The sequence below is a fragment of the Myotis brandtii genome, unplaced genomic scaffold (assembly GCF_000412655.1).
Source record: "Myotis brandtii unplaced genomic scaffold, ASM41265v1 scaffold577, whole genome shotgun sequence".
In the NCBI taxonomy this organism is placed as follows: domain Eukaryota; kingdom Metazoa; phylum Chordata; class Mammalia; order Chiroptera; family Vespertilionidae; genus Myotis; species Myotis brandtii.
The window spans coordinates 714,703-729,213 of record NW_005370161.1 but is presented as its reverse complement, the minus strand read 5'-3'; the positions used below and the strand labels follow the sequence as shown (position 1 = coordinate 729,213).

Genomic DNA, 14,511 nt, shown 5'->3' with positions numbered 1-14,511 from the left:
GGCTGGGGCCCTTGCCATTTAGGATCCATAGAACCTTAAGTTAGGACACATGTATGCAGTGAGATTAGGCTGGGTCTTGCTATTTTGTACAATTTTAAACTTATTATTGCTGTAAGCTATTAAAGCTATCTAAACACTTCTTTTTTTGATAGGGAACACTCAGTGATATGGAGCTCAACCATGTATTAGATGTGGAATCAAATGGTTTATCTTTTATCAGCATTTCCAGTGCAAAATGTTTCAAGCTCATTTTTTTTTGTGGGGGGGGCATGCTTCAGTTTATGTTTGAGTAGAGTTCTGACCTCCCATCAGCTTGGGGTTCTGTGTTGAGTGCACCCCATTCTACCACAGCTGGCACCTGTGCCCTTGGAGCCTCAGCCTCCAGCACATTTTGTCCCATTGGGGTTATGAGCAGACAGCAGGATGGCAGCATGGTTCCAGTCTCACGCTTTAGAGCTCCCAGAGCCTGAGGCCTCCCTGCATTTCTGACCTTCCGTGTGTTTAGTATAATCTTTATAGCATTGTCATTGTTTTCTTCCTCTTACTGTAGAGTCCAGTGAAAGATGATCTGCAGCCTGCCAAAGCCCCGGTGACTGTAAACCACAAACAGGACAGCATGATGTCGATGCTCACGGTCTGCCAGAGGCAGCTGGAGTCTGAGCTGCTCCTTGTGAAAAATGAAATGCACTTGAGTGCTGAGGACTATGGCAAAGCATCAGGGACAGTGAAGGTACTTAGGCCCGTTTCAGGAGAGACAGGCATTCTCTCTGGCATTTTGTTGAGGGGACACACGGACTACGTAGACTGTAGACAGTGACATGTTTTCTTCTGAATCTATCATATTCTCATAGCTATTCAGATTTGCTTTGAAATGTCCTACATGTTTCATTTAGGCATTCAAGGAGGTAGTTTTTTTTTTTTTTAATAGTATGTTTTTACTGATTTTCAAGGAGCTAGTTTTTTTTGTTTGTTTTTAATAGTATGTTTTTACTGATTTTCAGAGAGAGAGAGGAAGGGAGAGGGATAGAGAGATAGAAACATCAATGAGAGAGCAACATTAGCAATGGGCTGCCTCCTTCACGCCACCTACTGGGATCGAGCCCGCAACACGGGCATGTGCCCTGACCAGGAATCGAACATTCTGGTTCATAGGTTGAGCACACACCGACCAGTCTGGACTCGTTTTTTTAATTTCCTTTTCAGATTATTCATTGTTTGTGTAGAGAAATGCAACTGAGTTTTATAATTTTAACAGTTTTTTTTTATGTGGTATCTTCAGGGTTTTCTACATATAAGACCATATAATCTATGAACATAGATAGTTTTACTTCTTTCCAATTTGGATATCTTTAATTTATTTTTCTTGCCTAATTGTTCTGGCTAGGACTTTCAGTACTATGTTGAAGAGAAGTGGTAAAAGTGGATGTCCTTTCCTTGTTCTTAGTTGAAAAGCTTTCAGTCTATCACCATTGAATATGATTTTCACTGTCTCTCATGTATGGTTTTTATTATGTTAAGGTTGTTTCTTTCTATTCATAGTCATGTTGAATGATTTTATCAAGAAAGAATGTTAAATTATGTCAAATGCTTTTTGTGCATCAATTGTGTGATATTTTCATTCATTTTGTTAATGTGGTATAGTACATTGATTTTCCTATGTTGAACTACCCTTGCATTTCCGGTAATGAATACCACTTGCTTGTGGTATATAATCCTTTAAAATTCAGTTGAATTCAATTTTCTAGTATTTTGTTGAGTATTTTTGCATAAATGTTCATAAGGAACATTGGTTTATAGCTTTCATTTCTTGTACTGTTTGGCATTCGTATCAAGGTAACTCATAGAATGAGTTAAGAGGCATTCCCTCTGCTTCTGTCCTATGAAAGAGACTGTAGAAAACTGGTATAGTTTCTTCCTTAAATGTTGGGTAGAATTACCAGTGAAGCCCTCTGAGCCTGGTGCTCCTTCTTCAGTTTATGGGAAATGTTTGAGAAAGATTAATATCAGTTCTTTAAATGTTTGATAGAATTCACCAGTGAAGCTGTCAGATCCACGGCTTTGTTTCATTGGAAGATTTTGAATACTGGTTGTCTCCTTTGTATTGAGATGTTAACATGAGATTTACTGGTAAACTGATTCACTCGTGCATTCTCTCTTTGTCACCTGAGAAATGTGTGACTGATCATATAAGGAGGAGCATGGAAGGTTTGTTGGGTTGAGAAGTGAATTGTGAGATAGGAGATGTTTAAGAACTGAGGTTTAACTATATTACATCAGATAAGATTCTGCCAGTGCAGAATTTGATGTCCAGGTGGGGAGACAGACTCTTGTACTTTCTGTTGTGCCATCTTTCCAGAATCCTCTCCAACAGTTACCTTTTAGGCACGGAGCTTTAAGCCTTGATTCTGTCTTTTTAAAAATTTGAAATCTTAACAGTCTAAAGCAGCCGTGGGCAAACTATGGCCCGCGGGCCGGATCCGGCCCATTTGAAATGAATAAAACTAAAAAATAAAAAGATAGTACCCTATTATGTAATGATGTTTACTTTGAATTTATATTAGTTCACACAAACACTCCATCCATGCTTTTGTTCCGGCCTTCCGGTCCAGTTTAAGAACCCATTGTGGCCCTCGAGTCAAAAAGTTTGCCCATCCCTGGTCTAAAGGGACCAAAGGGCTCATCATGGAATCTCATGCTTAATTTCTCAGTCTCTGAAATTGGCTCATAAAACTGGCTCAGACAGACAAATGTTACAGCATATAATGCAGCTATTTTACTGTATGCATGTTCTATCTCACCTGTAGGATAAAGAAAAACTACGGGAGTGTATTAAGCTGCAGAAAGTTGATCTCATAACTCAGGTGAAACAGCTTCAAGAAAAACTGAACCGTCTGGTATATTCTATGAACTTCCAGAACATTGAGACAGAGGATTTCAACTCTCAACAGCAATTGGCATTTTCTCATGTTTTAGAAAACAGTTTGAATGGTAGTTCCAGTAATGGTGAAGAAACTGACAAATTGCCTCCTGTTGATGAATTTAATACCAATAAAATTGCACAGGATGTAATTGACATTATTGGAAATCAGGACTCATTGATAAGAAATGAAATGCCAAATGTTCCCATGGAAGACAAGGTAGATTTGCAGGATGGGTCACTTTGTTTACAGGTGAGCTTGCCGAGTAGCTCCCGTGACTTAACCTACACTGAGGAGGCTGAACCCTTGAAGAATGCACTCAGTGCAATGGACCTGTCCTCCTGGAGCTCCCCCGAGGTTGTCAGGAAGGACTCAATGCTTGAGCCATCACCCAGCCTGCCCCTGACACCCTGCTTGGACGTCCTGAGCCAGCACAGCCTGGATATCTCCCTGAGGGAACGGACGAATGCCTCAATGCTCCAGGCTGACCAGTCGGGGCTGCTTTGTTCCCTTGGTGGGTCAGCACCAGAAAAGGCCCCTTGTTGGGCAGAGTCTTCGTTGGCCGCAGACAGGGCTCCCTCCGCTGATCCTCATGTGCATCGTATGGTTGTGGTAGGTTGGCTTCCCTGGGTGCTGTGGGTGCTGTCCTGCTTCAGTGTCTGTAAGGTGCCCAGGGCCCCAGTGTGTTCCCATGGGACTGTGTCTACATGGCCCGCGGTGTCACAGCGGCAGCCATTGTTGGTTCACCTCCTGCAAGCCTCTGGGCCGGGTGTGGATGAGCTCCTCACAGTCCCCTGGTCAGCTATGTGTAGGGATGGTCAGCTTTCTGCAGGACTAACCCTAATCCACTGTAATGTGAACATTTAGACACTTAGGTGATTTTTGGAAGTATGTGAGATGCATCGTTAGGACTAAGTTTCTTTTTCTTGGGGGGGGACACTAAGTTTCTTGACTAATATTGATTTTGAGAAGTACAGCCATAAACTCATCTTAGTGTGTAGTTTACATATGGGTTTTTTATTTAGAATGTTTTTTAGATTTATTTTTGGTTGTATTGCATATTTAACAGGTTCCATGTGTAATGCTAATTAATTTCAGGAACACTTCAGTTTATTATTTTTGTTAGATTATATCTTTCCTAACAGTTTTGGTATTTTATCTTGAGTTAGATCAAATAAAAAGTAAATTAGGATATATGTTTTATTTGGAGTATCCATATTCTACCATTTCATGCAAAAGTACTTTAATCTGAAATTTTTTTTTAATATATTTTTTTATTGATTTCAGAGAGGAAGGGAGAAGGAGAGAGAGATAGAAACATCAATGATGAGAGAGAATCATTGATCAGAGGATCATTGATCGGCTGCCTCCTGCACACCCCCCACCGGGGATCGAGCCCGCAACCCAGGCATGTGCCCTTGGCCGGAATCGAACCTGGGACCCATCGGTCCGCAGGCTGACGCTCTATCCACTGAGCCAAGCCAGCTAGGGCGTAATCTGAAATATTTGTTAATGACTTGTTTAAACTATTCCTAGAGCACTGTGGGTGAATTTGATTACATTATTAGAAGCATGTGACCTCAAATATGTCCATAAGGTTTGAACACTTTTATTTGGATTCTTTGTGGGAAGATGATAAATTCAGGCCTTAGAATGTTTCTGTAAGGCAAGTTCAATTCCATGATGTAATAAGTTATTTTATAATCATTTAAAATTCTACCTATTTGAACAGGAGAAAGATGTTGAGGATTTTATCATAACGTCTCTTGATTCTCAAGAAAAGTCAAGATCATCTCCTCTTGGGTTAGAAGGCAAAAGCAATGGAAGTGAAAACAGTGAGTTCTTCATCTTTTTAAAAAACTATTTATTTTTACAGTTTCAGAGTCCAAGAAGCACTGAGAATTCCTGCATATCCTTCACGGATTCCCCAGTGCTAACGTTTACCTGGTTTGCTGTGTGTACTGCCTATCTTTTTCTTTTATTTCCATTTCTCTCTGTCTTCTGTGTTTGAACATTGCTCAGCCTGTTTGAGAACCTGGATGACTCAGCAGGCTGGGCTGCACGCTCTCAGGAAGCTCAGTTACAAAGGCCTTGCCAGTACCCCCGAAGTTCTCCTTGCCCCACGCTGGTGCTGTGGGAAGGAGCAGACAGAAGGTCTGAAGCTGCTTTTCCATCAGGTGCCCCCTCCATTTTCCAGAGCTCATGCTTCCTCCTGAACTGGCTGCTGGCTGCAGGGCTCAGGAATGGGTCTGGGGCCTATGAGCTTCTGAAAGATTCTGAATTCTGATTTGAGGACCTTTTCCCATTAGATCAGGGATGTGAACATCCGGCCAGTGGGCCGTATAAGGCATGCAAAATCACTTGGTCTTGCCCTGCCAAGGCATTAGGGGTGAGTTAATTAAATGTTTGACCAAATATAGCAGGCTAATTTTTAAGTTGTTAAAATTGTATGGCCCATGAATGATGCTATAAATATCCAAGTGGCCTTTGGCAAAAAAAAGGTTCCCCACCCCTGCATTTGACAGAGGTTCCGGGAGCCTCTAATTCTAGACCTGGTTCAGGGTTCCCCAGCCCTGATGGCTGATTTTAGGGCTTTTCCTACCCAGATGTCTGCTGCTTGTCCACCTGCTCCCAACCTGTCCTTGCTATTGGCATCATCTACCTCCTGTCCTCTCTTTATCCTCAGTGTCTGGGTTCTCACCTGCCTTTACCCCATCCTTGGGTTTGTGTGTGTCTTTTGGCTGTGGCACTTGCTCTGCAGAGTCCTGTGGGTTCTATCTCTCGGGGATGAGGAGACACACATCAACATCTGTGTAAAAGTGACTGAAATAGCTGAAGATTTATGTTCAAGTCATGAACATTAATATTTTAAACATGCAAAAGACACTTTTAATGTATGTAGATCTCATCTGAAGTTTTTATTAAAATATTTTTACCATCTTTGTGGTTCATTGATGTTTTTTTCAGGGAGAAGATTGCAGCTATAGGCATCTGTGTGTTTCTAGGCGCAGCCTCACATGGCACATGCCAGTGGGGGGTCTGACACCCCTCAGCACTCTGCAGAGCATCCCCAGGAATGCCCTGAGAGAATTGCAGTTTTAGACACTGATTTGGTGGTGTTTTATTTAGGTGATGGCTTCGGGTGTGGAGAGATACTAAACCAAGGTTCAGGAGGACTTGAAACTCCCACTGTTAGTCCTGCAGTACCGTCCCCCGCCTCAGGAAGCTTCCGACAGCCACTGGAAGCCATGAAGGAGAAGGAAGTCCACCCGAAACAAGTTAAGGTAATGGGTGGTGGGAGCAGGGCGAGGTGCGCTGATGGGCTCCATCTCTGGCCCACTCTAACTGCGCCATTGGCCTCCGAGTGTTGCATGAGGATCATGCTCTGCTCAGAGAGCTGAGCTTCAGTTCTGTCCTACCTTTGTGCCTCATGTGAGGAGTGTACTGATCCTAACACTAGTTTCTCCACGAGGACAGCTCTGGGAAGCCGCCTTCCTCCTCGCTCAGCCTCTTTGGGCAGGACATAGATGGCCAGCATGCGTGTCCCAGTTCACCATTGCTCTATAGCAGTGGTTCTCAACCTTCCTAATGCCCGGACCCTTTAATACAGTTCCTCATGTTGTGGTGACCCCCAATTTCATTGTTACAAATTGAACATAATTAAAGCATAGTGATTAATCACAAAAACAATATGTAATTATATATGTGTTTTCCGATGGTCTTAGGCGACCCCTGTGAAAGGGTCGTTTGATCCCCAGGTTGAGAACCGCTGCTCTATAGTAAACGGCCCTCTCCTGTTCTCACAGACCTGTGGGCAGGGACTCAGGGCCACTCTGTTGGAACTGTTTCTTTGCACCCTGTGTCGGGACACCCCCATGACTTAGCCATTCCATCTGCAGGCACCTTGTCCCCTGAGGTATCACCCATCAGCTGTGACTTATGTACACACCTCCCATGGGGCTTCCTCATGGTATGGCAGCTGTGGTCCCAGGAGAGCCAGGAAAGTACATGGAGTCTTCGGAGTCTTCATGACCTCTCCGTAGAAGTTGGCCCGGGGCCCTACCCTGAGCTGCTCTCCGGCTTAGGGGAAGGATGATGTTCACTGTGCAGGAACCGATGGGATGGCTCCATCATGGGAGTCATCCTTGGAGGGGCTTATATAGAAATTCACTCTTTCAGAACCAATTCCCTGCTGTTTCTGATGGTTATGGGGGAGGAAAGTTTGAAAACCTCATAGGACAGTAGGTTCTGCTCTTTGATGACGGCCATGCGAGTACTATGCAGGCGGCCCCAGCGAGCGTTCCTGGCGAGGGCAGGACAGTGAATGGATGAGTGCTTTCAAGCTGCTTTTCCTTCTTTTTCAAATGCATGTGCTCTTGTAGGCTTTGCTGCAGATGGTGTATGATGAGAGCCACCACATCCTGGCCCTGTCCGAATACCATGGATACCCCAGCGCACTCAGCAAGGGCGAGCCAAGCACACCCATCAAGCACTACCTGAGGGGTGGCCAGGGCCTGTTGGAGGCAGTGCCAGCTCTGAGGGGGCACCTGACCCCAGCACCCCAACAGGCAGAGAAGGTATTTTCTCATGTTTTAGAAAACAGTTTAAGTGGTAGTTCCAGTAATGGTGAAGAAACTGACAATTTGCCTCCTCTTGATGTCAATAAAATTTGGAATTGTTTTGCCAAATAAGCAGGAATAGGAAACAAGAGGTGGTCCATGGTGGCAAGAAGACTATGATATTGACTGGCAACCCTCTCACTCACATTCATGGGCACCAGCCACATGTGAGGGGGCCGGGCCTTAGCCCACAGGGTCTCAGTGTCCACTTTGCAGACAAGGAGCCAGGGAGGCCAGGAGAGGGGGCAGTGCAGAGGTGAGGGCCAAATGTGAACTATGTCCAAGGGAAGCCAACCTGCCATGGGCTTTGAGGAAATAGTGGGCAGGACACTAGGCAGAACCTGTAGGGAGGAGGTCCAGAGCAGGTAGCCTGAGGGTGGCCGCCTGTGCACGTCCACACCCTGTGTATGCACACACATGACCCCAAGCCTCTACCCTGTGCAGTCATGTGCTCGGGCATGCACTTACCAATGTTACTTCTGGCCTTGGGCCTACCGCAGACGCAGGCCTTGTGTTGGAAAAAGGTTTGCCTGCTGACTTTGCTTGACCTTGTTTCCATCGTCTTCAGTGGTTTCTTCTCGGCTTGGATGGCAGCATTGGCCTTTCTTGCCCTGGGCAGTCCGGGGGGTGCTCATGTGTCTCCTTTCCTGTCGGAGTGGCTCCTGTTCTAACCTTTAGATGCATCTGTTGCAAACACTGAGCTTCTTGTTCTAATTTTAGGAGCTTTCTGACACCTGCCTTGACTGGAGAGGAGAATTCCTTCAGGTAGTCCAGGAGGCATTTGAAAAGGAGAGAGAGATGCTGACGGTGGAGCTGCAGCCTCAACTCGGCAGCTCTGACCCCGTGGTCCACAGTGCTCTGGTGGAGAGACTGCAGAAGGTGGTCCAGGAGCAGGTAAGCTTGGGCCTGGGTTACCTTAGAGCTTACCCCTGTTTCAGCTGACCTGGGAATATGCCTATGACTGAGAGGAAACCCTGCTACAAACCAAGTGTAATACTGCATGTTTCTGCATGAATTCTATCACACAGAAGGAAAGTTATGTGCCTCTACCCTCCTTTATACCTCACTCTGTTCTAGAGATAACTGGCCTTCCCTTGAAAGGAAAAGCATTTTCAGACTGCCCAGCCCCAGGTTATGAGCTTGAGTCCAGAGTCAGGGTGTGAGGTTGGTCAGAGCAGCCCCCAGGCACAGACCAGGCCCGAGAACGAGACCCAAGGTGCTGGGGGTGAGGGTCACTCATGTCCTCAGCGAGTGCATGCTTACCCCCCAGCCAGGGATAGAGTCAGTAGTGGAGGCTTGTGTATGCAGAGGGTGTGCTGCTTCTGCCTGGAGCCACCAGCACTTGGGACATGCTCCCTTTTCATCCTGTTTCCCCATGTGGGTGGGCTCCTCATCCCTGCGGAGCCTTCCTATCTGACTGCTGTCCCTCTTTTGCCCCATCTCCAGGGGGACCTGCAGGAGAAGTCCTTGGAGCACCTACGTCAGTCAGACAGGAGCAGCTTGCTATCCGAGATCCAGGCCCTGCGAGCCCAGCTGCGGCTGACGCACCTGCAGAACCAGGAAAAGCTGCAGCAGTTGTGCGCAGCGCTGACCAGTGCGGAGGCCCATGGGAGCCGGCAAGAACACCAGCTGCGCAGGCAGGGTGGGTGTACCCCTGAGAAATGTGCCCACCTGAGGTTCACCTGGTGGGTAAGGTGGCACACAGGTTAGCAAAGCTCCTCTGGACTGGCCAGAGCTGGATCTGGTGGCAGCAGTGACATCCTGGTTTCTTCAGGTCCCTGAGTGCAGGGAATGTCAGCCTCGTCATCAGAATACAGTGGCTGGAACATTTCTCGGTTCATAGAACTCTGAGACCAGTCAGCACAGAGGCTTTGCCAAGAGTGCTGGCAGGTGGTGAGGGGCCTGGTGTCTGAGCAGATGTGTTGGGTGCCAGCAGGACCTAGTCTGGGAGAGTCCCTGGAGCTTGCACTGGGCTTAAGTAACTGTTATAGTTTGTACATTTAATTAGATTCGTTGGGTTTTTTTATAGAGATGCTCATGTCACCTGTGAATTAAAAAAAAATTTATTTTTTTCTTTCCCATCTACCCCCTTCTCTCGCTGACCACTGGTCAGGCCCTGGAGCACGTGGTTAATGGAGTGTCTGGCCCTGCTCCTGGCCACAGGGGAAGCACTCCATGTCTTACCCTTAAATAGGATGATAACTGTGGTCCTCACAGATGTCCTCTGTTAGCCCTGGCAAGTCCCTTCTCTCCTTAGTTTTGGAAGCTGAATGATGGCCAACTAAGTCTGTCTAGTGCAGTGGTTCTCAACCTTCTTAATGCCGAGACTCTTTAATACAGTTCCTCATGTTGTGGTGACCCCCAATTTCATTGTTACAAATTGAACATAATTAAAGCATAGTGATTAATCACAAAAACAATATGTAATTATATATGTGTTTTCCGATGGTCTTAGGCGATCCCTGTGAAAGGGTCGTTCGACCCCCAAAGGGGTCGCGACCCGCAGGTTGAGAACCACTGGTCTAGTGGGGGCAGTTTTGCATTTTGGCTGTGACCCCTTATCATGGTGCATTATCCTTTGTATATTTCTGGGCTGGGTTTGATCATATTTTGCATCTGCATTCATAAGGGATACTAGTCCGTAGTGTTCTTCTGGTTTTGGCATTGGAGGAGCGCCAGCCTTGTGGAGGACTGACATCTGTCTATTCCCCTTCTGTTTTCCAGAGGAGTTTTTATAGAACTAGGTTTATTTCTTCCTTAACTTTTGGGAGAATTCTCCAGTGAAGCCATCTGAGCTGGAGTTGTCTCTGTTGGGAGGTTTAGCATAGGAGTGACAGATGGGATGACATTTTAGACCACAGGGATGGTCACACCTGGCCTTCCTGCCCTCAGCAGGGAGGGCTGTGAGCAGCCTCCCACATGCAGGTCCATCTCAGCTTAGCTCCAAACTCAGCCTCCAGGGAGACCCCAAATCTGAACTGCTGCAGGGGCTGAGGGGGGTGTGGCCCACCCTGGGGAACCATGTTGTGTTGAGGCCTGGTGCTGTGTGTGTTGGAGGAACCAGCAACAGGCAGAAGGAATGTACCTCTGGCACCATCAGAAGCAATGCCTTTTAGGTTATAGAAACTTCATTCTCCCTGTCTCCTTAACTGACTTGTCTGTAATTAAATCGTCTGTATGACTCTCTTTGGACTCATGAATAATGCTATTTTATGTTTTGTAATCTTTTTCTTAGTTGAGTTACTGGCATATAAGGTTGAGCAGGAAAAATGTATAGCGAGTGATCTACAGAAAACCCTCAATGAAGAACAACAGAAAGCAAATAACGCCCGAAAGCTGCTAGTGGTGGAGCAGAATGCAGTCAAAGCTTTGAAATCGGAACTTTGTGAGTGTAAACAGGACAATGAGAGGCTGCTGAAGTCCCTCAATGACGTGCAGAGGGAGGTTCTCCAGCTGAGGTATGTATGGTACTGCCTTCGTGATACCCTGCCCGCTAGCCCCCAGGCTGTCATCAGACCTTTGGTAGAATAAATGAAAGTTACATAGTTCTCACCACATCATTCTTGGCAGTGAAGTAATGGAGCCTCGGTGCCATGACTTGTGCTGCATGCTCAGTAGGTATTAGACAAAAGTGTCCTGCTCCCGTGTATTTGGAGTGAGAAGGCGGGACTGAGCATGTGTGCAGATAATGAGGAAGCAACAGGGCCTACCTGCCTCGTCCTGGGAGCTTCCGGCCCCTGAGGGTAGGACTGTGTCCCTTCAGAGCGTTGTACAACGTGGGGTTTGACTACCTCTCTCCCCACACAGGTCTGTACTAGACAGCAAGGAGAACGACCTGAAGGCCGCACTTCAGGAGCTGGAGAGCGAGCGCAATAAGGAGCGCGCCCTGCAGAGCCAGCTGGAGCAGGAGCAGCTGGAGCACCTGCAGAGGGAGGGCCAGGACTCCAAGGCCCTGGAGGTAAGGGGGCCATGGATGGGAGCTGGGAGGCCGTTCTCTTTGATGCTGCTTCTGATTCTTTTTGTGGATGGTGAGCCCAGGTGGCAGGGTTTTGGGGCAGTGAGGTAGGGCTGCGTCTTCAGGTAAAACACTCAGCAGCTTTGCAGTGACAGAGGGTGTGATGACCATGTGATGCCAGCACTGCACCACACATGGTCCCCACCGTCTCTGCGAGCTTGGTTCTGCAGAGGGGACACTGCCTCCTTCCACACAAGGCACAGCCTCAGAAGCCGGTGTCAACCAGATAAACTGTAGTGACCCAGCTCCTGTGCGAGATGTACAGCATATGTGTGAATCGGTGTTTTGTTTGGCAGCTTGATGACCACGTGTCCAGCAGGTGCTCTGTAGTCCTGAGCAAGCTGACCATCAGTTCCCCAGTTAGGGCCAAGCTGTCTTTCAACAACAGACTGTGGTTCAGCTCAGACTGTGTGTGTGTGGTCTGTCCTCTTATTGTCCTGAATGTTGTGGTTCTGAGGAAGGGAGAATGAACCCAAGATGTGTATGTGTGTTTACTCAAAAAGGTAACAAAAATTATTATACAGTTGACCCTTGAAAAACACAGGTTTGAACTGTGTGCATCCATTTGTATGTGGATTCTTTCAGTTGACCACTGTTCTAAGGGTCAACTTCGTATTGGGAATTGGCATATGCAGAGTGCTAATTGTGGTTACATGCATATTTCTGTTTTCGAGAGAGGTCTGTGCTCCGAATACCCACGTGGTTAAAGGGTCAGCCATACATACTTCTTTCATCCACGGGGTAAATTTCAAAAGGTATAATTGCTGGTCGAAGGATAGCAACAGAAACTTGGGTGGAAAAACTGTTTAGATACTTTTCTCCAGTTTTAATTTTTCCATCTTATATTTCCCTGATCCAGGAGTTAAGAATATCTTTAGAGAAGCAATATGCTCAGAATAATCGACTGTGTGTAGCATTAAAACATGAGCAGACAGCAAAGGACAACCTTCAGAAGGAGCTGCAAATTGAGTCCTCCCGCTGCGAGGCGTTATTGGCGCAGGAGCGGAGCCGGCTCTCCAAGCTACACCGGAACCTGGAGGCTGCACAGGGCCGTTCGCAGGAGCTGTCTGAGGCCTTGCAGCACGAGCGAGTCCTGACGGAGCAGCTGAGCCGGCGGGCACAGGAGGCCTGTGCTCACCAGGAGACACAGGCACACCGTGCTCTGCTGCGGAAGCTGAAGGAGGAGACGACCCGGGTGGCGGAGCTGCAGGCAGCACTGGAGAAAGTGCAGCAGCACGCCATGTGCACCCAGCAGCAGCTGGAGGCTGAGGTGCAGAGGCGCTGTGCAGAGCTCGAGAGAGAGAAGGAGGTGAGTGCCAGGCTGAGGTCCACTGTGCAGGCCCTGCGGACCCCCAAACCAGAGCTGAGCTGTGATCGGGACAGGGAGAGGGAGAAGCCCACACAGCTGCAGGCAGAGTTAGAGCAGTTACACACGAGGCTGGCAGAGCAAGAAGGACTCAAGGACATGAGCAGAAGAGTGGAGACAAGGCAGAGCCGGGCAGACACGGACAAGTGGAAGAAGTGGCAGAGAGACAAGGAGAAACTGGTGAGAGCCGCCCTTGGCCAATGATAGCACTTAGCAGCTAAGTTGGTAGGGTTAGGATGACCCACAGGACGGGGGCTTGTTTTGGTCCCTTCTGTTCGGCTGGCCTGTACAGTCCTATGCTGGAAGCAGTAACTGCTACACCCTGTGGCAAGGCTGGAAGCCTTTTACTTTGTTCTTTTTCACGGTTTAGATGTTCGGGGTCCTGGCAGTTCTACACGCAATTCCAGGACTGGCTTTTTCATTTCTGTAAGAAAGACTATTGGGATCCCAATAGGCATTGTACCACCTCTGTAGATCGCTTTGAGAAGTATTGTCACCTTAACCATGTTCAGTCTTCGCACCCATGAAATTAGAAGGTCTCTCCATTTATTTAGGTCTTTTATTTCTTTCAACAATGTTTTATAACTTTCAGATGATAAGCTTTGCACTTCTTTTGTTAAATTTATTCCTAAATATGTTGTTATTTTTGTTGCTGCTGTAATGGAATTACAATTTTAGTTTTACTTCAGACTGTCCACTGGTGTACAGCTGTCCATTTGACTTTTGTATGTTCATCTTGTTTCCCTCAACCTTGCTGCACTTGTTCATTAGTTCCAGTATTTCTTAATGGATTCTTTGGGATTTTCCATGTACACGATCATGTCCTCTTAACATAGGAATAGTTTTACTTCCTCCTTTTCTATCCTGTGTCTTTATTTCTTCTTGCTGCCTGACTGTCCTGACCAAAGCTAATGGCGCAGCATTGATGGAGGTGGTGAGGGGACTTTGTGCCTTGTTCCTGATGGTAGGGCAAGCAGTCAGTCTTTCACTTTTAAGTATGATGGGATTTTTGAGATGCCCTTTATCTGAGGAAATGCTCTTCTAATCCCAGTTGTTTTAATCTTTATTATTTTTTGAAAACACATTTTTATTGATTTCAGAGAGGAAGGAAGAGGGAGAGAGAGAAGCATCAATGATGAGAGAGAATCATTGATAGGCTGCCTCCTGTACAGCCCACACTGGGGATCGAGCCCACAACCTGCCCAGCCATGTGCCCTGACCAGGAATTGAACCGTGGCCTCTGGTTCATAGGTCGACGCTCAACCACTGAGTCGCACCAGCTGAGCAATCTTTATGATTTTTAATCATAAGAGTATTGGATTTGTTTTTCATGGTGTCTTTTAAGAGCTATGGCTTTTGCATTTTATTCTGTTGATGTGGTGTTTTGCATTGCTTTTCATATGTCAAGCCATCCGTGCATTCCTTGGGATGAATCCCACTTAATTTGGTGTGTAATTCTTTTTATATGATGCTGGATTCAGTTTGTTAGCATTTTGATAAGGATTTTGCCTCTCTCCATACAGGACATTGGTCTACAGCTTTATTTATTTGTGGTATCTTTGGTTTAGATAACACGATGATTTGAAGTGTTAC

At 46.6% G+C, this 14,511-nt stretch overlaps 1 protein-coding gene across 3 annotated transcripts in view; it reads left to right on the top strand.

Annotated features, from left to right (window-relative positions):
* PCNT (pericentrin) overlaps positions 1-14,511 on the top strand; it is a 105,988-nt gene that overhangs the window by 78,660 nt on the left and 12,817 nt on the right. For 2 of the 3 annotated variants that reach the window (XM_014549962.1, XM_014549961.1), the window contains exons 32-41: positions 551-730; positions 2,805-3,530; positions 4,651-4,753; positions 6,048-6,202; positions 7,301-7,495; positions 8,258-8,431; positions 8,984-9,179; positions 10,773-10,995; positions 11,345-11,495; positions 12,412-13,098. In XM_014549962.1, coding sequence (XP_014405448.1) covers positions 551-730; positions 2,805-3,530; positions 4,651-4,753; positions 6,048-6,202; positions 7,301-7,495; positions 8,258-8,431; positions 8,984-9,179; positions 10,773-10,995; positions 11,345-11,495; positions 12,412-13,098 — 2,790 coding nt within the window. The remainder of the gene's footprint in view (positions 1-550; positions 731-2,804; positions 3,531-4,650; positions 4,754-6,047; positions 6,203-7,300; positions 7,496-8,257; positions 8,432-8,983; positions 9,180-10,772; positions 10,996-11,344; positions 11,496-12,411; positions 13,099-14,511) is intronic. The other variant, XM_014549963.1, reaches the window with a different exon arrangement.